Source organism: Xenopus laevis, chromosome 2L, assembly GCF_017654675.1.
Source record: "Xenopus laevis strain J_2021 chromosome 2L, Xenopus_laevis_v10.1, whole genome shotgun sequence".
Lineage (NCBI taxonomy): Eukaryota > Metazoa > Chordata > Amphibia > Anura > Pipidae > Xenopus > Xenopus laevis.
In genome coordinates this window covers 59,883,399-59,908,141 of record NC_054373.1, presented here as the reverse complement: position 1 = coordinate 59,908,141, position 24,743 = coordinate 59,883,399, and the positions used below count along the sequence as shown (strand labels likewise).

Sequence of the window (24,743 nt, the reverse complement as noted above, 5' to 3'; positions counted from 1 at the left end):
GACTCCACCGCAGGAATAATTCAGTGCCCAAAGAATTTTATATCCATAGATATCAATAGATTCTTATTATGTTTTTGGTCACCTCTGCCCTTCTAACAGCTTTAACAATGTAGCTGCATTCAGTCATTACATACTTTAAAAGATGAGATCTTAACAGAGGGTCCAGCAGCCTGCCAAACATGTTAATGTGAAAAATGATGAGCAAACTGGGTGACCTGGTCCGAAATTGTCTGCTTTGTGCATCTCTCCCATCTATTTGGAAGCGCTGCTGGACCATCTGCGTGCATTTAAAAATCAGATGAAATTCATTGTAGAGGCATTCCAAAATTATGTCCATTAGCTATTATTCAGAAGATTTGTCAGAAGAGATAAAGTGCAACTGCATGATTCTGTAAGTCATAACAATGCACTAAATGTGCAACATACCATGGTTTTGGTATAGGTGCAAATGCACTACAGTTGCAACCCACAGTGGTATTGGTGCAAATGTGCAGGTGGTAATCCATGAAAAAGAATTTTAGAAACCCTTGCATATTAATAAAGCCTAATTAAAGCAAAATTTTGCAATCCTTATTCACAGCAATAAAGGTACAAAACAGTATATAGGGTTAGCGACCCCCCCCCTCTCAGAGCTGTTTCAGAAGGTGAAAAATGACACTTTACACTTCAATATTAGAAAAACAGTCAGACATAGAAAATAAAAAGTCAATGGAAAAAGTAGTTTTTTCTGGTGATCTATCTGAAAACAACTAGTTGTTTGAAGGTGAACAACCCCTTTAATACATAAAAACGCACCTGAATTCTATTAATTCATATGGGGTTTTTAGAAGTGTATTTATCAATGGGTGAAAGTTAGAGCTCACTTCTAAAAATCCCATAGGAATGAATAAAATTTGAGCTTTTACGTATTAATCTCTACACTCAAATTTTGATAAATCTGCCATTAGCTGTTGCAAAACTTCTACAGGTCCCAGCACCTTTCGCAGGCTTTAATGGGAGAGGATCTGCAACTGCCTAAGACAGACAAAGGGCATACATGGATTTATTTAGTTTAAGCTCAGTCATTGATAGATTTTACATATATTATATTATATAGAGAAACAAATGGACTTTACAGTCTTATGATAGTATGTTGTTAGACCAATACTAGGATTGCATCTTATAATTAGGCAGTATGTGTTTAATTAGAGGCCCATGGAAAAAAAAATCTAATTTAAAAGGCTGACCTGAGATAGAAAAACCCCAGTGTGAATTATTACAGGAACACTCACCAAGGCCGTCATGCCAAAGTCTAATTATACAGGTGTAGTTCAAGCAGTGTGCTACCATGTCTTGGAGAAGTGATATTAAAGCAAGCTAATAAAGGTGAACTGACTATACTGTATGCTTATTATTCCACCTTATTATTTGGATGCTAATGGCCTGGGGTGAAGATTTGAATTCAAGAAGAAGGTGAGGCGGGAATGTTTGAACTTACATGTAGATTCAACACTGCAATAATGAATTCAGTACAGAAGATTTTTTTGTTTGGAAGCAGCCACTGTTGCCGACTGTGACAGTGAAAAGGGTGAGTGTAAGTTTAAAAACTACATTTATGATTAGGATTAACTCATGTTTTAAGGCTGTGGTTATGTGAACTATGAATAATGCAACTGCTGCTTTAAATGCATATATTCTTGATGTTATAAGCCAACAGTAAGTTGTTCTGGCCCATTTAACCCTCTTCAGACATATTAGTTGAAATAAAACACTATTTCTATGCAGTGTCTTATTCAGGCAGGTTGCCATGGCAACTAGAATGATACTGGGGACTACATTTAAGAAGGGCAATACCTAACTGTGCATTTGTTCTATGATTAACTGACAATTCTTAATGACTCCGGGTGACTCCCGTACATGCCTTGCTCCAAGTGCTCAAAAACCCAATAGGAAGCTCAGTTGGAGTTTCTTCCTGCAACCTCATCACCATGGTGACCAGCGAGTTGCACATGTGCTCCTATGTCATCATTCAACTATCCTACTAACGTGTAGTCAGAACTGCACCTTTGCCCCTAATTGCTGAGATTTTGTAAAGGATGCTGTTTAGCAAAACTAAGGACATGGACTAGTCAGAATTAGCTCTGCTAATAAATATTCTAGTGTACTGATTATTTTTAATGTAGCATCACTAACATCATAGATCAAATTGTATAGCGTGTAAAGATTTTTTTTTTCTTTTTTTTAAACTTTTTGTAGCACAGGGGAATTATAGATATATTTATGACAGCCAGACTACCAATCATTTGCAAATGCCTTGATGAAGGAAGATGTACAGGAATGTTGTCCAGCTGTCCATGTCAGTCTGGGGCACTGACACATAATCAGGACTGATTAAACTTTTAAATTTAAATACACAAGATAAGTAATTAAAGGGAAAGCATTGGATTAATTTTAAGAAAGCTATACATTTACTTTTATTTTTTTTAACTACGGTATTTACCAAAACATATTAACATTTGTTATTCTGCACAAGGAGCCTTATTCTTCTGCTAATCTATTTGTATACACACAAATGCACAGAGTACAACCATGAGTGCTCTGATTTGTGCTAACCTTCATAAAACACAGTAGAATGCTTTAAAGGAACAATAACACCAAAAAATTAAAGTGTCCTAAAGTAATAAAAATATAATGTACTGCTACCTGCACTGGTAAAACTGGTGTGTTTTGCTTCAGAAACCCTACTATAGTTTATATAAACAAGCAGCTGTGTAGCCATAGGGGCAGTCATTCAAAGCTGGCACAGGATACACAGCAGATAACAGCACTGTAGTAGTAAAATGGGATTCTTCAGAAATTATCTGTTATCTACTGCGCTTCAATGGCTGCCCCAATGGCTACACAGCAGCTTGCTTATATAAACTATAGTTGTTTATCTGAAGCGAGTACATTCGTTTTGTCAGTACAGGTTGCCAGTACATTATATTGTCTTTCCATTAAAACAATTACTTTTATTGGTGTTACTGATCCTTTAAGAAATAGAAATACAACCGTGTTCAACAAGTAATGTACTGCAAAATCTACAGTTCTAACAAAACTTTAAAGGGGTGATTCATCTTTAAGTTAACTTTTAGCATGTTATAGAATGGCTAATTCTAAGCTATTTTTTAATTGGCCTTATTTTTTTTACATTTTCAATTATTTGCCATATTCTTCTTACTCTTACCAGCTTTCAAATGGGGGTCACTACAAATGTATCATTTATTTATTTATGGTTAATTCTTATGACTCTTAAGTTTCTATTCACAGTCTCTCCTATTCATATAAATGCATGATTGCTAGGGTACCGGTAATTTGAACTCTAACAATCGGATTGCCAAAACAGCAAACTGGAAAGCTGCAGAATAAAAAGGTAAATAAATAAAAAAAACACAAACAATAAAAAACAATTGCAAATTGTCTCAGAATATCACTGTCTTTTTAACAACATTTAAAGGGTCACTGACATTGCTCATTTGCAGAAACGTAACTAGAGGTGGCCGGGCCCCCGCCCCCCCTCTGTACGACATTTTTTCTGCTGCCGGAGTCCCAGAATCAGTGGGAGTCAGTGGCGTGCGAGCTGCCGGGGGGCCCTGAGGGGGTGCGGGCCCTGGCCCAATCGTACCCCCTGCTCCCCCGGTAGTTACACCACTGCTCATTTGTAGCTGGTTTCCAGAATTCTGAAACACATTTTTTTCATTTTAGCAAATTAGAGTAAAAAAAAAAAAATGTAATGTATAAAGGCTGGAGTGACTGGATGTGTAACATAATAGCCAGAACACTACTTCCTGCTTTTCAGATCTATAACTCTGAGCTAGTCAGCGGCTTGAAGGGGGGCCACATGGGACATATCTGTTCAGTGAGTTTGCAATTGATCCTCAGCATTCAGATCAGATTCAAATGCAACAGATATGACCCATGTGGACCCACCTCAAGTCTCTGATTGGTTACTGCCTGGTAACCAGTCAGTGTAAACCAAGAGAGGTAAAAAGCAGGAAGTAGTGTTCTGGCTATTATGTTACACACCCAGTCACTCCAGCCGTGATACATTACATATTTGCCTAACTATATTAGGAACATTTTTTATTTCGCACAGCCTATTTACCCAGTTTGTATTTTTACACTGAACAATTCCTTTAACAGAAAGTGCACAGATTAGTAACATTACATTGTAAATAGCATTAAAAGATGGCAAAAGAAGGCAGTGTCTGTTTTAATATGTGTTTTAAAGGGGATGCCAACCCAAAAAATTAACTTCTGCCTAAGAAAAGAAAATGTAATTCTAAGCAACTTCCAATATCCATTCATTACTAATGTTCAGTGGTTATCTGTAAATACTACAGAAAGCAGTGCTTGTCTGTGCTTTTCTATGCCCTGCCATGGTGGCTCTAAAACAATGTTACAGATGCCAGCTGATTATCAGACTTGTCTTTGCTGGAGGAGAGTTGATTTATGCAAGATTGTTTAAAAATTCAGAGCCAGAAATAGAAAAATACATACGCAAATGCTGATTTCAGTAACAATTGTATTTACAAATAACTTTTAAACCAATTACATTTTTAATTAATGTATATTGGAAAGTTCCTTAGAATTACGTCTGCAGCTATTAAGCAAAATGAAATTAAATTGTACGGCTCTAAACTCCAGTTTTTGTTATTTTTTTTTTAATTTGTTTTTCACCACATTTTCTTTCCATGTATGCATATGCTTTATATTGAAACTAAGTAAGTGTTCCATCATGTTTAAACTGTAAGTGTTTTTAGTTAAAACAAGTGTACAGTGCTCTAAAATTATCTCAGTACATAAGTACAGGGTAAAAAAATGTACTCTTCAAGAATACTATCTACACATAAAATGTCAGCATTATGCTGGTAGACTGAAACATATAATATGCAATAATCCTTATTCATGATTATATATAAATACATTCTGCACATAGAATGATGAGAAGACAGATATGTTTTTAACTGCTCTGATAATTTGGTTTAGGTAATTTAGGAGCAGAGTTTGTGCTACTGCCACATTACGGCAAATATAAATGGTACCACTCAACAAGTAATTATTAAGTCAAAAATACAAAATTGTGGTTAAGATGGTAAAGGAGGGTTCACTCACAGTTCACCTCAGTCCCAAGGTGCAAAGTCCAAAACACTATATCCAGAAAAGGATGTGAGGATCTCCAATAATAAAGAAACAAATAAAAATAATATGAGTAAGTGCCCCAATAGGCACAAACGCGTTAGGTCTCATGTCCTAATAAATTTTTCTACTTTTTCTACATTTGTTTCTTTATTATTGGAGATCGTCACATCCTTTTCTGGATATAGTGTTTAGGTAATTTAAGGTCACAAAGTCTCAACATATAATAAAATGTAATAAATATTGTAATCATATTACAGTCTCAAATATGGGCAGCAGAAAAGTGTAGACACCATGTTGTGTTGTTCTGCAATTAATATAAGGCATCCAGTAACATAAGCAACGCATGGCTGTACAGAGTAAAGTTGGACAAATAAAAGCCGATAAAAGATGTTGACTCAGACCTGCCAGACCGAATCTGCAGCTTATTGGCCCATTGATGGGGCCTTGTGACTACCTGTCTGTTCAATATTTTGTGGAAAATAAAATCTCCTTTGTTATGTTACTTGAGAGTCAAATATACTACATCAGCTTTTAGACTCACCTCGCAAATACTACAGCTCTAGAAATTATATGGTGAATAAAGTATTTCCTGTAAAATATAAGGATATTATAAGTTACGGAGGAGTTTCAGCCATGTGACAGAAATGACATCACTAAGTTCCCATTTTAACCAATGACATCACTAAGCAGGGCCGGATTTATATAATGGGCACCCCTAGGCCCACTGGGGTTCATCGCTCCTGTCCCCTCCCCTTTATTCGTGCAAATTTTCATCATCTGGACTGCAGCAATGGGGATTGGCGCATGGGTAATTTAAAAAATTATTGTATCTCCAGCGCATCCCCAGTGTTTTAGAAACAATGTGGGTGTGGTTGGGCAGCATGCCGCCCCCTAAAATCCTGCCGCCCTAGGCCCGTGCCTAGGTGGCCTTTCCACAAATCCGGGCCTGTCACTAAGTACAATTTAGAAGGATTTAATTAACAGGAAATGCATGGCTCTTGTGTATTTATAAGGTGTATTTGACTTCCAGAATTCTTCACAAACAGAAACTAATGACATGATAGTATTAAATACTCTTAGCTGCATGCTAACTTCAACTTCCTTCAATGCATATGGAGCTGCTGATAAAAAATTAGATTCTGGCACACGTTAGGATACTTAATTATAAAATTAGATCAAATACAGGTGCTAGTCTCTTTGTCCCTGATGTTAACAGGCTGTAAGCCACATGATTCCCCCGGGGCACATCATACACCCCAACACATACTGTTTCATTCAGAAACGCATGATACAAGGAACTAAGACAAGATGCAGCTTGCACTGCCAGCGCCACAGTTGTATGTGCTCCCTGCATGAACCTAAGGGGCACTATAAAGGCCACACAGCAGTCCAAACCCCAAACAAAAGAGCTTCTGAACCCCCCCCCCCAATAATATTAAATGAATACCACCAGAAAAATTTTAAAATATTATTGTATTTATCATACTAAAATTTATTTTAAGGTGAAATACCCCTTTAATGCCTTTAGTAATATATTCTCCCTGTTCATCATAAATGTAGTACATAATATTAATTTTAAGCCCCTTAGGGCTTAAAAAAAAAAAAAAAAAAAAGATAGAGTATTATATTTTCATTGCTGTGATTTCAACAGAACAATTTATACTTAGAACACTGATTGTGATTTACCTGAACTGAATGAGGAGTTTCAGCTAATCACCAAAGTCTGTTGTACAGACATGAAAATCTTCATGGGGAATAAAATAAAATAGGATAAAAAAAAACCACCAAAATGAATTCTAGAAATCTCTATAATAAATTTTCCTAATGGGATAACATGTGCCTCACAAATACATATAAATAATATTGTGGTTCAATAGTACATATATTGAAGATTCTACGTTGCTGGACTCTGTTTGATCCTATGGAAAATGCACTACCTAAAGGGCTATAATATAAAGCCATCATCTCCCCGAGTTCCCAGCACACCTTTTAGATTCTCTGATTAGTTCCCTTCTCAATGTTCATGAACAGAATTGCAGAAATGCCCCCTGCATGTAAAAATGTTATGTCTATGATTTAACTGGATGTAAGTTTAGAAATTTGAGCCTACAAATGAGGGGTAGGATTCTTCATCCTGAAGTTACTATATATATATGCATGCAATCTTTCCAAATATGACCAAGTTTAACAAAGGGGTTGTTGGGGTTATTAGCTCCTCTCTCATCTCTGGCAGGAGAGTGGGTACAGGAATATCCTGTAGGATGTGAGACAGCTGATTCGGAGTATAGTCCACTTCAGTAGTACATAAGCAGTTATAGAAACTGGAAAATGTGCTATCCATTTCCGAGGAATCAGATGTGACTACTCCCTCGTCGGTTTTAATCCTCAGGATTAGTGAAGATCTTCTCTGGGACATTGGTAGGTCAGCCACCAATTTACCGTTCTTTTGCCTCTATCAAAGGTACATTGTGTAGCATATTCTACTTGCCTCCAAGGCAACCTCGGCTGCCCTAAAGGTTTGCAGGGTATCTGGATTGGGATTAGCATCTTGCCTTAATTCCAAGACACTGGCTGTTCCCGGGTGGCTGAACCCAACATGGTCCATCCTCCTCCTTCTCCAAATAACAAATGTCCAAAGGCTGACCCCAGAATATGACAAAATATGGGAGGACTGGCCATGGCCTAACGATCTCTCTAAGGGTATACACTGCCATTTCTGAAACAAAACATGAATACTTGCTTTATCTGTTATATTTGTTATGATAAATGTATCTTTGTGAAGATAATAACCCTCTCAGCTGTATAACTACTCACTGCAATATTTCATGTACCTGTACTGCTGTAAACCCCCGTCCAACTTCCCTACACCGCATATATCCTTTGCTCCTTCCCCAGGTAAAAATATAAATAAAAGACATAGAAAAATAATGGAAACTGCAAAAGAGCTTAAAGATGAACATTAATTACAGTTATATAAATTCATTATTTGGGTTAACATTCCCTTTTACTGCAATTTTCTTTTTGCAATTGTAGTCTTTTAATAGCCTTCCCCTGCTTTGTAGGCAACATTTAACGTCATTTTCAGATCCTCACTTACAACCGCAGTTACTTATTAGGGAAGCCCATGGTATTTGAATGACACTGCAAAGTTTAGGTGTCAGAGATATTTAAAAGCTCTCCAGTTGTCAATGAAAAAAAATCAGTTTGGATCTAACTTGGATTTTGATACCTTAAGTCTACTAAAAAAATCATGAAAACATTAAATAAACATACCCAATAGGCTGGTTTTGCCGCCAATGAGGATTAATGAATCTTAGGATCAAGTACAAGTTTCTGTTTTATTATTACTGAGAAAAAGGAAAACAATTTTAAATATCTGGATTATTTGATTATAATGGAGTCTATAGGAGATGGCCTTTCAGTAATTCGGTGCTTTATGGATAAAAAAGGGCATTAACTCAAGGGATGAAAACATAATTATGCCTTTTTATAGGTCCCTGGTAAGGCCTCATCTGGAGTTTGCAGTGCAGTTTTGGACTCCAGTCCTTAAGAGGGATATAAATGAGCTGGAGAGAGTGCAGAGACGTGCAACTAAACTGGTTAGAGGTGTGGAAGACTTAAATTATGAGGGTAGACTGTCAAGGTTGGGGTATATGGTTTCTCTGGATAAAAGGGGCAACAACTTTAGTTAAAAATTAAGGCAGTGGATTAGACTTCATCACCTGATTCTCCGCCCAGTTGCTATGTGAAAGAATATGTTAGCCTCCTGAGAGAAAAGGGGTTAATTGCAGAACTGGCTGACTAATTAAGCGGTTAATTGGATTTGAAGGGAACGTGGGGGTGTCCTTTTTTGTATTGTGCTGTGATTTCATTCTCCCTCCCCCTCTCCCAACTGGATTTGGGCCAGTTTTATTTTTAATCATGAATCAGGAGACTGTGTGTCATTTGCAAGGGCTTTTAAACATAATAACACGTACCTGCTGCACTGAAATATGGTGCTGAGCATATTCATAAATAATGGGACAAGAATAGATTTCTTACCCAGCAGAGTGATACAAAGGGCCAAATTTACCAACAACCCGTTACAGTCAGGGGTCCAAACTGATACTGTCAGCTGAAATCAGAAAGCTCTAAGCCTGAAAATACCTAAAATGGTAAGTGGCAAGTTTAATATTAGGCTTTAACATTAGGCTCGAGAGCCTGTTCTTCAATCCACCTTTTGGATCCAGCATACGTACAATTACTAGCATCACACATGGTTGGTAACATCTGTGCCCAGTGACTGTAGTTCAGACATTACACACTGGGACATATTTAATACTGCAGACAGAATTTGGATTACCTAAATGAAGTTCATTGGCAGGTTTCATCCACCTGGTGTTAACCATCATGGTGCTGCAACAACTTTTCTAGGAGACCAATGTCTGGTCAATATAAAAGCGAAAGCAATGTAGAGCAATCTTTGGCGCAGCATTATACAAAGACTGTGCAAACAGCCTTATTCTCTTTACTAAAGCATGAATATACTCATTTATTAATCTGAAGGAAAATTACAAATATAGAACTTCTTTGAGCTAAAAAATATTTGTCACATCATGACATAAATGACTTGTACTTATGTTTAAAATATATATATAAAAATTATATATTTTACTCCCAAATTCTTTTTGGGCATAATCCCTGAAAAAGTCCTGGATTTGGTGCATTACTGTAAGGACACCAGAGTGTCATTCTCACAAAAATTTCATTATACTCTAATTTATTAGCACAACATTTAGGGGGTTATTTATCAAAGGTCAAGTTTGTCAGGTATGTGAGGTTTTTTTATAGCTCGAGTGAACTTAAAACTTGAATGTTTTCTGATTTATGAAAAAATTTGAATGGAAAAACTCGAATTATTGAATTCAAGGTGAAAAACCCGAAAACTCAAATTTATCTTTCATTGACTTCTACATAACCTTGACAGGTTTTAGCTGGAGTGTTTTCGGATTTATGCTATATCCAGCTCTGGGGGTTTAATAAATCTCAAAAAAATTCAAGTTTTTTTAACCCCGAAAATTCAAGTTTTTTTTGACTCAAAAATACACTTGAAAACTTTTTACCGGTAAAAAACAACTCAACCTTTAATAAATAACCCCCTATAGTGTTAGAATAATATAAAATAAATGTCATTGACTGGAAAAGAGGTAAATGTCTAACATGAAAACACCCCATGCAGCTCCGACTTCCAACCCAAAATTTGATAAAGACGCCCACCTAACACAGAAACGCCTAATATAACCATCACAGTTATCGGACTATTCAAAAATTATGAATAAATGCCATTTTCTATGCTGAAATCCAGCTGTTTAACAGTTCTGCATCATTTGAAATCCTGGCAGGGAAGAGGGACTTAACACGGATGTTACAAATTCTCCACAGCTTACAGAAAGCATGCAGGAACTACATAACCCACAATGCATTGCACTGTGACGTTCCTTATCGGAAATCATGTGTTCAGGGAATTGTGGGGTTTAGAGGATGCAGGCTAAGGACAGATGGCTGCTGATACAAAGTAACAGTAGTCAGCCAATTCAGCAAAGTAGTCAGACAGCAGAGCAGGGGAGGGAGGCAGGCTTAGGGAACTGTTCCAAAGCATTAAAAATCATGCATATTTTTTAATTGATGTATATTGCAAAGTTGTGTGTTATGTTTACTATTCAAAATGCTTAAGTTATGTTTGTGTGGAGTTCCCCTTTAAGGTAAAAATACAGGACAGCACAGGGTATTTATATTTAAAGGGGTTGTTCAACTTTGAGATAACTTTAATTATGATGTAAATTGGTTTTCTTTTTTTATTATTGAAGGTTTTTGAGTTCTTTAGCTTTTTATTCAGCAGCTTTTCAATTTGCATCTTAAGCAATCTGGTAACTAGGGTCCAAATTATCCTAGCAACCATGCATTGATTTAAATAAGAGACTGGAACATGAATAGGAGAGGGCCTGTAAGGATCAGCAATAAAAAGTAACAATACATTTGTAGCCTTACAAAGCATTTGGTTTTTTAGAAGGGAGCCATTTGAAAGCTGCAATGAAGAGTCAGAAGAAAAAGACAAATAACTATAAAAAAAACAAATAATGAAAACCAATTAAAAAGTTGCTTAGAATTGGTAGTTCTATAATATAATAAAAGTTACCTTAAAGGTAAACCACCCCTTTAATTGCTACTAAAGAGGCTTCTAACTAGGGTTGCCACCTGGCCGGTAAAAATGTTGCATGATTGCAATGTAAAGTATAGGGAAAAACCATAAAAACATAGGAAGGCCGGTATTTTTTTCTAGAAAAGGTTGCAACCCTACTTCTAACTGAAATGCTGCTTTTGAGCTGCAATGCTTTCATGACAAAATAAAGGCGCTTAAATACATTGGATGGAGGGAGTGCACTTTTGCCATGAGGGACTAAAGACTAAAAGAAAGAAATAGGAAAATCAACGACAAATTCACTATCACATAAATCTGTCAGATCAGCACACTGCAGACTTACTAAAAAAAAGACACTGGGATACCAGAGTGTCAAACAGCAAAGAAGTAACCCCTGCCTGACCAAACCACATTACTTTTACTTTCCCTTACCATTTAGAAGCTGCCCTGTAAACAGAAAACTCCTCTTTCATAGCTGTCTTTTGCTTCCCTTAGGTAAAAACAAGAACTGTGTTGAGAGAACAACAAAAAGAAACTGAAGCACTTACCATAAAATTGTAAAGGTATCTGAAAATTTGAGAGAAGGGCTGTTTTCAGAGGGAGGGAGAGGAGCTATCCCAGAAACTGCGGATATGAAAAGGTACAAGAAACGGTGCATTGTTGGCAAATATACATGGTGATTTGAACATCGCACCACTTGACAGGCTTGCAGAACAGACTAGAAATACATTTATTTATGATGACTAGATGGCAGTATTTAAATACACTCTACAGAGCATGTCTCAGTTTAAAAAAAAACCCTGTGTTTACAAGCCTGCATTAAGCCATCTATTAAAGCAAAACTATTTACCAAGTCTATCCTCCTTTCTACATAACAATATTCTTAAAGACATGTCGGAACAGAATTGAGAAATACTGGCTTTAGGAGTCCAGCCCGAGGTCTTTTGGTAACAGAGGTCCCGTGAGTTGGTCCAGTGTGCCACATGACAGGGAAGTGAAACATGCAGCTGTTGTTTTTATTATTAAGTATATTGTAGACAGCGAATTATCACATAGTAAAATAAGGCTATATCCCTGTGTGGAAAATGCCCTATTTATTTTGTATATCTACATTCTTTATAAAAGCTCTTCATTATAGCATGTCTATTTTACATGTATATGTTGACAAGATCTGAAAATAATATTAATAGGCAATTTATCTCTGAACCATTAAACAACATTAGAACTGTCCAAAGATTGGGTATAAGGTGCTACATATTACAATTATGCTATATTTGCCTTTTGTGATTATGGTAATGCAGTTGTGTTTCAAAGGGGATATTTATCTTTTGCAAAGTCCTATGAAGATTTTTTTTCCTATTGCAATGCTTTAAAGGGGGTAGTTCACCTTTAAACTAACTAATAGAATGGCTAAGCAACTTTTCAAATGGCTTTCAAATTTTTATAATTTGTAGCATTTTTGAATATTTGCCTTCTTCTTCTGACTCTTTCCAGCTTTTATATGGGGGCTACTGACCCCATTTAAAAAATAAATGCTTTGTAAGACTACAAATATATTGTCACTGCTACTTTTAATTACTCGTCTTTCTATTCAGGCCTCTCCTATTCATATTCCAGTCTTTTATTCAAATAAAAATGCATGGCTGCTAGGGTAATTTGGACCCTTGCAACCAGATTGCTGAAATTGCAGATCTGCTGAATAAAAAGCTAAATAATAAAAAAAAAATTGCAAATTTTCATACTAAAAGTTAACATTAATAAAAATCACTCCTTGTTATATTTTAAATCAATTTATGCGATTATCAGTATGTGTGCAGGGGCACAGAACAGCAGTGGGTAGAAATCATCAGCAATTACAGCACAGCTTTAGGCTTTACCATGAATTTTCTGGCCATCAGAATTCACTTGCATAGCAATAATCCTATTGATTAACCACTGTCAATTTCTATCAGTTGTCAATTTCTGTATTTATAGTAGGAGACTCCAGGGGTGAAGCCTTATTTGGTGAACAGCTACTTAAGATATTTTAACAACTTGTTTTTATGGTAGGAATGCAAAGGTTGGATATCCAGAGCCATCAACCCCCCTATTTTCTCAGGAGTTAAAAGATTTTGGGCTCCGCCCCCGGTCTCCTGTAACGCTTAAGTATTCCCCTGATTTCTGACGATTTTCCATGATTTTTGACAATTTGCAGTGAAAATCCAATGCTCGGAATATTTCAGTGATGTCAGCAGGAGTGATGTGTGCATGTGCAACACAGAATCTTTGGCTTCAGGAAAGGTCTGCGCATGAGTGTGACGTCACTTCCACCTACGGCACTTCCAAGTAGGGACAATTTTTGGAGGTGTGCCCCATATACCCCTGGAAATGAGCATTGAAAGTTGACAGTTCTGGATATACCTTTAAGCACCCCTTTCAATATCCAAAGATTTCAGAGTTAGAACAGACACTAATTTCTGGAACTAAGATCAAAATATACATGTGTGGTCAATTTTTAAATCCAGGGATAATTCAATTTCTCTATTGGCTACAGACAAAGAGGTGGTGGTGGAAAATGAGAAGGTTAAAGCCTTATGGGTAGAGATTTTCAGATTGTAAACAGTCTAGCTAAATAATAGTAGTGGTATGCTGTAGACCTCCTCAAGTTAGTGACGAAGAAGAGACTCAGCTCCTGTTGCAAGCCTTAATAATGGGGCATTAAAATTACCCAGATATTAAATGGAGCAACAGTACTGCTAGGACAGGTAATGGAAACACATTTATAAACTTGTTGCATAACAATTTTATGTCACAGGTTGCTCAGGACCCAACAAGAAATCATGCTATACTGAATCTTGTCAGTATAAAGCAAAATTACACTGGGACTCTTTCAGAAAAGTAAATTTAGTTCCTTAAAGCGATACCGCACATTCCTATAAAAATCATAGGAATGTGTCAGTATCAAGTAGTTGCTGCACCCAGAATAGTTCCACTCAAAGCCGCCCCACAAATCTTTGCGCAGCCAACCTGCTGACACAGCTAACTGATATTCTTCCTTGATTCCGTGAAGCTGGGCTGGGGGCAGAGAGATCCTTGCATAGGCTAAAGTCCTGTTTTCATTCCTAACTAGCCTATGGAAGGATCGCACCGCCCCCAGCGCCACTGAAACAGCACAGAAGATCTTTTAGCAGTGTCGGAGGGTCGGGTCAACGCAGGTTTGCGGGGCTGGGGCGGATTTGAGGGGAACTATTCCAGGTGCACAACTACTTCATACTAAAAGGTTTCTATGATTTTTATAGGAACGTGTCGGTATCGCTTTAAGACACAAAACAGAAATGGTTGTCATTTTAAAAGATATCGAACTGTACTCAATGTATTCCCTTAAGAAGTAAATGTAAGAGTATTACAGACCACCCTATGGGGCACAGAAGTAAGGAAGGTAATAGGAAAGAAGGTGGTGGCACTAAAACTACAAGTCAGAGGGGACAGAAGCTGCCTTTAGTAAATATAAACACTATAATAAGCATTGTAAAGCAGAAATCAGGCAGGCAAAGATAAAAAAACAAGGAACAAGCAATATTAATAGAAAAAGAATGCAAGTTAATATTGTGGCTCCATTAAATAATGAAAATAATTCAGTTACAAAGGATACAGAAAAGGCATATGTGCTAAAAGGAACAGTAACGCCACAAAATTGAAAGTGTTTAAAAAGAATGACAATATAATGTACTGTTGCTCTGCATTGGTAAAACACGTGTGTTTGCTTCAGAAACACTACTATAGTTTATATTAACAGGTTGCTGTGTGGCCATGGGGGCAGTCACTCAAGCACAGGATACACAGTTGATAGCATAAGTTCTAAAAATACCATTGTACTACTTCAGAGCTTATCTGTTTTCTTCTGTGTATCGTGTGCATTTTCTCCTAATCGCCTCTTCTTTGAGGTGACTAATCTCCCCGAATGGCTTCCCCCTGTCTTCCGCCGGCTATAATGAAAAATCGCCTGCGGCCTGGCACACGCGGCACTTCGTATTCAGAACTAGGAAACTTCGGACGGAATAGGAAGCGTCACGTGTGCCATGCCGCAGGCGATTTTTCATTATAGCCGGCGGAAGACAGGGGGAAGCCGTTCGTCAAGATTAGTCGCCTCAAAGAAGAGGCAATTAGTCGACAGGCGACTAAATCTCCCAGAATCGCCAGGTGTGCCCTTACCTTATGGTTTTACATTAACTTTCTGCATACAATTGAAACTCAGTTGAATTTTGGATAACTTAGCTATAGGGTTATTTTAAATATAATAACATAAATTGTTTATTCAATGTGAGTGTTGCACTTCACTGTAAAAGCAGTTTTTTAAATAACACATTATCAATTTAACAGTAATGACTAACCTTGAAAAACATTTCCCCTGGTTAGATGCCATAAGTAGGGCTGCAATGCAAGGCTTCAGTGTTGCTTCTTTTCTTTACTGGGCTGGACCCTATTAGATAAGATAAACATATAAATATATATTTGCAATGTATATTGCACACCAGGTGTTTTCATCACAATGATCGAAATTCAAGGATCAATGCAGGATGCTTCCTACTGACAGCAGTGACTAGGGGTAAGCAGTACTGTCTTGTACCAAAATTCCACCGATAAATCTGTGTGATCAACTGTTCATTGTAATATAAACAAGACCCTCTACTGCAAATCTAGCACTCTTGTTCCAATGTAGAATTAACCAGCGGTGCTCCTGCAATGAGGTGAGAAGAGAACTTTGTCTCAGGCAGCAGCGGCCAGCAGGATTAGATTTTACAGGATTTTGCTAAAATTGGTTTTTTCTACAACTAAATCTGCCCCGACATGGCCACCTAAAGAGTTTTTTCTTGCTGCTTTAGCGATGCAGCCCCTCCTCCAGCGGAATAATTTAGCAGAAAGTGCCCTCATCTCTGTAGGTTAAAAAGTTAAGTGCGGGGTTCGGCAACATTAAAGGGACATCATACTCCTTAAAACACCTTTGCTAAAATTGGACTTTTGTTGGAATTACATTCTGCCTATTTTTTTATTTTGAAAAATACATATGCTTGAAAAGGCTGAAGCTTACAGCTGGATGATCCCTGTCTAAGAGACCAGTGTCTGCCTTAGGGCGCATGATTTCATTGTATTTTCCTGTTCATGGAAACGACTGTAGGTGAGAAAGACTGTTGTAACCTTAGAGTGCTGCACTGTCAAAATGCTGCATGTCCAGGATTAAATGACAAGGAACGTCAGAAATTTAGATACTGTAAGTATAATTTTGTAAAGCAACCACAGAGGCACAGTTGATAACCTCCCACCCAACAAATGATACTTCCATAAGTGGTGCGGTAGCCTTCTTTTACTTGGAGGTGGTACCTTCTTGACAGATTTGTTGGTGTTATGCACATCCCATCTGCCTCTTGGCCATCGGCCAAACATGTGAATCAACTTTAAGGTTTTCACTGGGGCACTTAAAATGATACTTGATTCTAATATTTCAGGTTGCCACCTTTTGTGGAAAAAAACCACCAGCTTTACTTTTCTATTATCAGATAAAACGAAAGAGTCACTTTCTGAGCTGAGCTGGTATAATCCCAGATAGCAGGCATTAGAGGAAAGGAAGATAAAGCAGATAGGAAGGCTAGATTTTTTTTCTCCAAAAAGGTAGCAATCATAAATTAATCTTTTATTTAGCTATTACTGCTACATCTTGTGAACAAAAAGGATAATTTCGAGAAAATCCAGCTAGGAGTACTGGATTGATTACAGTTAATTTATATTCCTGGAAAATATACCAACAGTCTTACATCCTTTATACACAGCTTGCAATGGTCTCATTTTCTGCAGGACAGTCCGGACCTCAGAATTGGTGGGGTTTACTAAAAAATTACATAAAACAAGATAAATAAAGCCTTCAATTTTCTAGGAGTAACCCACCAACGGTGATAAAGCAAGGAGCATGGTCAAGTTGCCACCTGTTCTCAGCCACAATTCTGGTTGGTGGTAAAAAAAAAAAAAAGATGTGACATAAAGTGGTGGACCAGGTATAGACTTGGTGAGCAGTGCTTTTTTTGGGGGGGGGGGGGTTGGAAGACATTGGGAAGAATCAGATGGTACATTACAAGCAGAGGCAGATTAAGACTATGTGAGGCCCCTAGGCTACAGTTTCCACAGGGGCCTGCCGCCCCCACCTCCAAATTTCCAAAGGGCCCCCCCAACTGCTGCTGGACCTGGTCAGGTGCTGTGCAGTGGTGACGTCACTGGCACTTGCTAATTCCGCCGAAGCTGATGCAGCTTTAGAGAGGCACTCTCTAAAGCTGCGCCTGTACCACTGGTGCAGAAGGGGTACAGAAGCCTTTCTTTATATTATTACCCTGCAGCACTGCTGACTGTTACAGGCAGGAGAGCGACAAGGAAATTTTCACGCATGCACATTTGTCTTGAAGGGCCCTTTTTGTGACATAGGCACTTCTAAGATGGAGGATGTGAATGACATTAGTAAAAGAAATTTCAACAACAAAATTGCTACTTTTACAAGCGGTATTTATGTAAAATAAAGCTAGCGATCTGGGAGAGTAAGGGGGTACTAATTCAATGATGATATTTTTTTTTTTTGTTTTTTTTTAAAAAGGGTATCCTAATCCTTTTTAAACAAAATAGAAATACAAACTGAAAAAGCCCCATGGGCCCCTCAGCACTGTGGGCCCCTAGGTTAGCCTATGCATTAATCCGCCCCTGATTACAAGTACATTTATTATATGTGCCAGGCTGGTGTAATAATGGGCAGCTGGCAATGTTAGGTGTAACAGAGCATGGTTGGGACATAACTGGGGGCAACTGGGAGTTAACTTCTTAATTTGGATGGATTGGGGCATGTCTGGGTTGGTATCCATGGATATTATATATGACCATGTTTATTCTGTTTTTGGGAAACAAATGTCCAGAGAGGTTAGCTGTTAATTGTATGTATCTGTGGTGGTAACTGGTGATGGGTGACATTTTTTTTTACCAGGTTTCACTGTGAAAAAAACACCCACAAAAAAAAGTTGATTTCAATGTGCCGTTTCACAAGTTTACAAAGAAACTAAGCAGGACAAATTCACCCATCACTTGTTGACAACCCTATAACAGCAATTAAGTCCATGGTTTTTCAGATGATCGTGTAACCTTACATTTGAGACAACATTCAAGCATTAGTTGGTTTAGCATAACCCGAGCTTGCTTGTTAGAGATCACCTAATTAACCAGCCGTGTACCGACGCAACAGCTTTCACCAACGATATGTCTAATCTTCCATTATTTTGGCATTCCCCTGGGGGTACAAAATGTACATTCTATCTAGCATAACTAATATTTAACCATACGTTCTCAAAGCTCTTATGTGTTTTTTCAAATGATATTGTGTATGTTAAATGGCACGCACGTAGTACTTCACACCACTCTAAGATTTCAAGATTATTTTTCCTACCATTTTTGCCTTTAGAGGGACCCAAATTCTCCCATGCCATTGCTAGACATGCCTCAAGGAGCACGCTAGGCCTCCGTCTCACTCAGTCTCACTCAGTTGCCCCTGGCAACCATTTACAACAGTCTGGTGACGCCAAGCACAGGGATTTTCCTCAACCCGCCCTATACTAGATTCTACCAATCCAGACAGGCGCAGTGCTACAATATTACACCCAATCAGGTACGAGCCAACAGCGGCTGTCCGCGTGACTCCCAATAGCTGCTGCCTACCTGAAGCAATGTCCAATCCGCAGAATCGGTGAACGCCTTCACACCCACGTGGTCGGGGGTCTGCGAGCAGAGGTGCGCGCCGAAGACAAACTAGTGGCTATGTCTATAGAGACGGCTCCGCCCATAAGAACTGTCCCTGGCCGTAGCTCGCACTGCACTAATCCTCCCAGAGATCAGGGTCAGGAGCTTGATGTTATCCCTGTGTTATTAAGGCGTATTATACAGTATGTGTGGAGGTTACACTTTTGTGTTGTGCTTGTGTAACGCCTCTGATTATAAAACTACGATGAATCAATTCGTAAATGTGTGTCATGGGCTCTTGATTTGTGCCCGTCAATTCTGCTTGTAATTGGTTATTGTAGAATGCATATTCGCATATAGTTAAAGATGCGGATTTGGATTATATGATTATTTAATAAAGCATATTTGTGTGAAGGTATCATAGATTTGATTTGAGGCTGTAAGAATGACATTGTGTCTGTCAGGTGCCATAAAAACCTCCTACTGATGTGATCAACATGTGTTTCACCCGTGCAGTCTTTTCCTCGCAATCCCTATGAATATTAAGATCAAATCTGACAATCTATACTTATTTAATAGCCTTTCCCATGTGCTGCTGTTAAAATAGCCTATTTCCCAAACTTTAGTATGTAATGTAAAGACCATCAGAATAAAAAAAGAAAAGTTAGCAAATTCTTACTAGTTGTACACATAAACAACAGTTTATAGGGCACACTAACTGCAAAACCTTCATGGCACATATTATGTTTAAAAGATGCACAGTGTAATACACAGACACTGCCCATGTTTATATACTTGAAAATATTATATATTTCTATTTATGGTTAAGAATGTTTTTGCAAATATATATATATATATAATTTGATCTGTATGATATTTATGGTGGTAGCAAGTGTGTAAATTTGCAGGGATCACAGCGTTGTACAAATCTCAGGCAGCCTCATGTGAAAGCAGGAGGGAGGAGGAGACAGGAGAGGAGGAGCAAAAGGCTGCATCTTATTTATTTATTTCTCTCTCTGTCTCGCTCCCTCTCTCTAAATGCTTAAGGTGAAGAGTGCAGAGCTAGCCAAGCCCAACACATGGTCCAACCCTGCTCTGTCCCAGGAGGAGAAAGACACGAAGAGCAAGAGAGAGACTTCCTGAGAGGGAGAAGCAAGGAGCATCTTCTCTCTCATTTCTACCAAGCAGGTGTGACCCCCCCCCTTCTCACACCCAGCATTTCACTCTCCCTTCTCTTCCAGCCAGGGATCCCCAGCAGATCCCTCCTCTGTGGATGCAAACCTTTCCTCTTAAACAGGCAGAATGGATGAACCCCACTGATCCCCAACTGGCCACCAGCACCATGACTATGAACACTGTTGTACCTCTCTACGAAACTGCAGCATCTCCCCACGTGTGTCTTCAGGTTGTAGTAGGGGAGCACGCATGAGTATCTGGAAAAAAGGGGTTCAATGTTCTCACCTGGCCAGAGCAAATGATACCTAGTATTAAGAAGAGTAATCTGGAATAATCCCAGCATCAAGCATTCCTGTGAGGAAGAGAAGAGAATCATGCTTTTACTTCTCATTAAATGGTCACCTATAATTTAAAGAAGGGGAATTCCTTTTTTGCTCCTATATGAAATTTATCCACAATTTTTTTATCTTTGAAGAATGGCTTGTCATTGAATCCTATTTAGATTTTCTGTTTTTAGTTTCCAATATATAACATCTGTTGCTGCAAAAGACTGAGATTAAATACCTTTTTGGACAAATTTCAAATACACCTTCTTTTTTTTAAATGCACAGAAATCTCATACTTCATCTTATCTGGGATTCTAAAATCTGGCATATGCACTCTCATATCCTTAACCCCTGATGTCTTGCAGTGAAAGATCATTTCTTAATGTTGCTGTTGCTGAAGATTACATTTAAGTGCAAACTATCAGGATTCTATTGAAAAACTGCTGAAAGAAATGCTTTTTTTTTTTAATACATTTTTGTTCATTTGATTTATTGAAATGCAGATTTGATGGCTTCCTACCTGCATGCTGAATCTGGCTGTTCAATGCAAATTAGTTTACAATAATTATTGCAATTAGGAAAGCATTTGGCAGACAGTTAAGATTATCCTTTTAAGTTTCTACTCCTATTTGAGCGTCTGTTTTCAACAACTGACACACAATGAAATGACATTTTTGGCAGTTTTGTATTATTGAGTGTAGACGTTCTAAGTAGGCTTTCCAAATAAGGTGCATTCCTGGTCAATTTGATAAACTCAGCTTTTCCATTGTCATCATGCTCTTATAATGTAAATTCACTAGCAAATATCCTTTTCACCTGCACTCCAATCTTATTTTTCTACCTATTTTATTTTTTCATGTAAAATTTTGCCTTTCAAACTCAACTTGGTGGTCTTTCCTAGAAACAGCTTTGCAAATGCGGAATTAAGTTGGTTGCCATATTTTTTTATTGTATGAGAAGAGGATTCTTTTGGTACTACAAGTGATGGAGAAGTTGGAAGCTGAATCAGATGTGGAACCACAAGGTCGCCCTCGTTCCTGCACATGGCCCCCGCTACCGGATCCTCCTTCAGATATGCCGTTACCACCTCCTGGCCTGGACCCAGGGCAGATACGAAAAGCCAAGAGTTCACGTAGAAATGCCTGGGGTAACTTGTCTTACGCTGATCTCATCACCAAGGCCATCGAAAGCTCTCCTGAGAGGCGACTGACCTTGTCCCAAATTTATGATTGGATGGTCCGATTTGTTCCCTACTTTAAAGATAAGGGCGACAGCAACAGCTCTGCAGGGTGGAAGGTGAGGCTTTTAAAAGGGATCTGTTTGAATGTGGGAAACCAATATTGGTGGTATGTGGAGAGTGTGGATGCTTTAGGTAAATGATAGACAATCCTAGAAAGAATACGTACAACTAGGGTTTAAGGCATATGTTGACTAAGCAGTGTATTTAATGCTTAATTCTAATGTGCCTTCTGAGGTTCTGTTGAACATTAAAGGATAGACAGTGTATGTATGTGTATATATATATATATATATATATATATATATATATATCCTTCAAAATGGACCAGCACACCAAGCTTTCAAGTGTCCAAACTTATTTTGTTTTCATGTTTACGTGTATCCAACATTTCGGCCCACATGGGGGCCTTTATCAAGGAGCACCCTCGATCGAAATTGGAGGAAGAGTGCAGGTACTATCTGGACATATATATATATATATATATATATATATATATATATATATATATATATATACCCCCCTCAGAGAGGAATAGTGATAGTGTATTTATTTATTTATTAATTATTTATAGATATAGTTGGCCTCTTTTTTTCTGTATTACCAAAACATTCAACTTGAAAAACTGTGATGCAGTTTTAGGATTCAGTCAGATCTTTTTTTACATTTTAGGCTGTATATAGAAAACGCTATGGCAGTGTGTTAAAATGCAGACTGCACCTTTGTTGTAACTTATTTTGTCAGTCTGCAAAGTCCCTAAATTGTATTAATAAGTCGTTAAAAAGCCAGTATTCATAGAGGCAAATCATTATATCTACTCTAAAAATAATAATTTGCAAATTCAAAATGTTAAATGTCTCCCAGCCATAGTGGTTATTATATTACGTGGCTGTGGAGCAGGTGGTGTGTAGAGGGCAAATACTCGAGATAGGGGGCAATGCAGCATGACTAAATGATGAGATGTTTTAATCTGCTTTCCTCAGGGGCAATTAGTTAAGTTCATATGGTGTGAATAAATGCATTAAAGCTGATAGTAAATAATATTATGAAACAGTGATATTTTCATACAATCATCATTGAGCAGTTATTACAAAGGAAGGGCAAATAACTGTCGTGGAAAGCACTGCACTTTGTCTTCCCACTTTAAGACACTTGCTGGGGCCCAGATGTGTATGGAGTCGAAAATGCACATCATTATTAGGTGTCTGACTAGTGTAATTTTGTGCTTTCAGCACTTTGCAAGTTGGGGGGGGGGACCAGAGAAGTAATGGATATAAATACTTTGCACTCCCTGTGGGTCAACTGATTGACTTAATATTAAAAAGTGTGTTATGTAAATGAATATATAGAACAATAGATATAAATGTGCATAATCATCAGAGTGCTGTCGTGTTCGTTTCCGAATGTTACTTAGAGAACTCTTCTAACTAGATATGCTGTGGCAGTCCTTTCACCAGTGCAGTTTTTCCATTCACTATTCTAAAACAGTTCTCAAGCCATATTGGAATTCACCTACAGCCTCTAAACACTTTGTCTTTTTTTTAAGAAATAACTGCCTTGGCTTCTTTTTTTGGTGGGGGTGATAGTAGCTAATGAGTCTGTTTCTGCTACTGGGTACTGATCTGCCACTTTTTATAGTGTTGGACCCCTGCTATTTGAATCTTAATTTGTTTATATTAAAAAAGGATTGGGATGTTCCTGAACCCCCTGATTCTCAAATTTCTAATTTAACATTGTTCACACTTGTTAATGTTAATTATAAAGCTCTTCAACTTTCCTCCTCTATCTGCCTTCTTTTTGACTCCTTCTTCATCCTTTTTTGTTGGTTTCTCTTTCCAGTCCCTCTCCATCACTATCATTTTTTTAAAGCTATACAGTGCTTTCAGCTTTAAAGCATTGACATTTTAATGTGTAGAAGAATCAGCAAGGCACTTACCCAAGTTGTCTGTCCCCCCCCCCACATCAAGCCAATGACATAGTCCGTTCATCCCCTACAGGGTGATAGACAGAGGGGAAATATGTGAATTATGTGAATTTTCCTTTTGTGTTACTGTGTGACACCTGAATGCGCCCCAAAACACAAGTTCTTTAGAATCATTTGTTAATATTTTTATAAATATTTAATTAATATTGATCTCAACCCAGAAATATGTAACATGAATCAAAGTATTATTAGTGTCTCGAAAAGTGTATAAATATATCATTTTGTATGTGCCGCTACCTATTAATGTACAGTGCAATACCCCATTTTTTATGCTTATAGTAATTTTTTTTTTTTTTTTTAAAAAAACATTGTTTTCCACGTGTTAGATGAAACATTAGTGGCTATTGCTATTCATTCAAATGTACAACTATGATAAATGGCAAGAAAATGGAAAAAAGAGAAATAGTTCTATGCTTATTAAAACTTTATTACTAATATACACCAATTTTGAAATTCCAAGAAATAACACATTTTGGGGTAGGACATTCAAAAAAGTACATGGAATTATATAGTTAATTAGGGTTGAAAAAAGACAGAAGTCCATGTTCAATCCCTCCAAATGAACCCAGTGGACATATATACACATACCTATACGGATCTAGCTATATACTCCCATATATTACTATAAAAACCTATATCTATAACAAATTGTAGATCCTAAGAGCATAGTAGACTTGCATATTATTATTTGTTCAATAACCATCCAATCCACTCTTACAGAATTCGTCAGCGCCATCACAACTTCAACCATCATTCCACAACCTCACTAACCCTCACTGTGAGGGTAGTAGGACCTGTTGTGCCTTACTACAGGATTTAAAGTTATATGAAGTTGTATGCTGCTTTTGTTCAGTGGTAGACTGTTTACTAGTTGTTTCTAGGAACTCAGTATTGTTATACAAAGAATAAGATGTTATAGAGCTTAGTGTAATGTACTCATTA

The 24,743-nt window shown here is 37.7% G+C and overlaps 2 protein-coding genes across 3 annotated transcripts in view; one reads left to right on the top strand and one right to left on the bottom strand.

Annotated features, from left to right (window-relative positions):
- The window catches only part of scmh1.L (Scm polycomb group protein homolog 1 L homeolog), a 147,568-nt gene extending 128,643 nt beyond the window's left edge, over nucleotides 1–18,925 (bottom strand). The window contains exons 1-3 of one of the 2 annotated variants that reach the window (XM_018245169.2): nucleotides 18,789–18,925; nucleotides 15,709–15,797; nucleotides 11,887–11,962 (exon numbers count right to left, since the gene is read on the bottom strand). The gene's annotated coding sequence lies outside the window, so the exon portion shown is untranslated. The remainder of the gene's footprint in view (nucleotides 1–11,886; nucleotides 11,963–15,708; nucleotides 15,798–18,788) is intronic. The other variant, XM_018245170.2, reaches the window with a different exon arrangement.
- A 1,145-nt stretch (nucleotides 18,926–20,070) lies between these two features.
- The window catches only part of foxo6.L (forkhead box O6 L homeolog), a 48,968-nt gene continuing 44,295 nt past the window's right edge, over nucleotides 20,071–24,743 (top strand). The window contains exon 1 of the mRNA XM_018246412.2: nucleotides 20,071–21,876. Within this exon, the coding sequence (XP_018101901.1) occupies nucleotides 21,565–21,876 (312 nt within the window). The 5' untranslated portion in view covers nucleotides 20,071–21,564. The remainder of the gene's footprint in view (nucleotides 21,877–24,743) is intronic.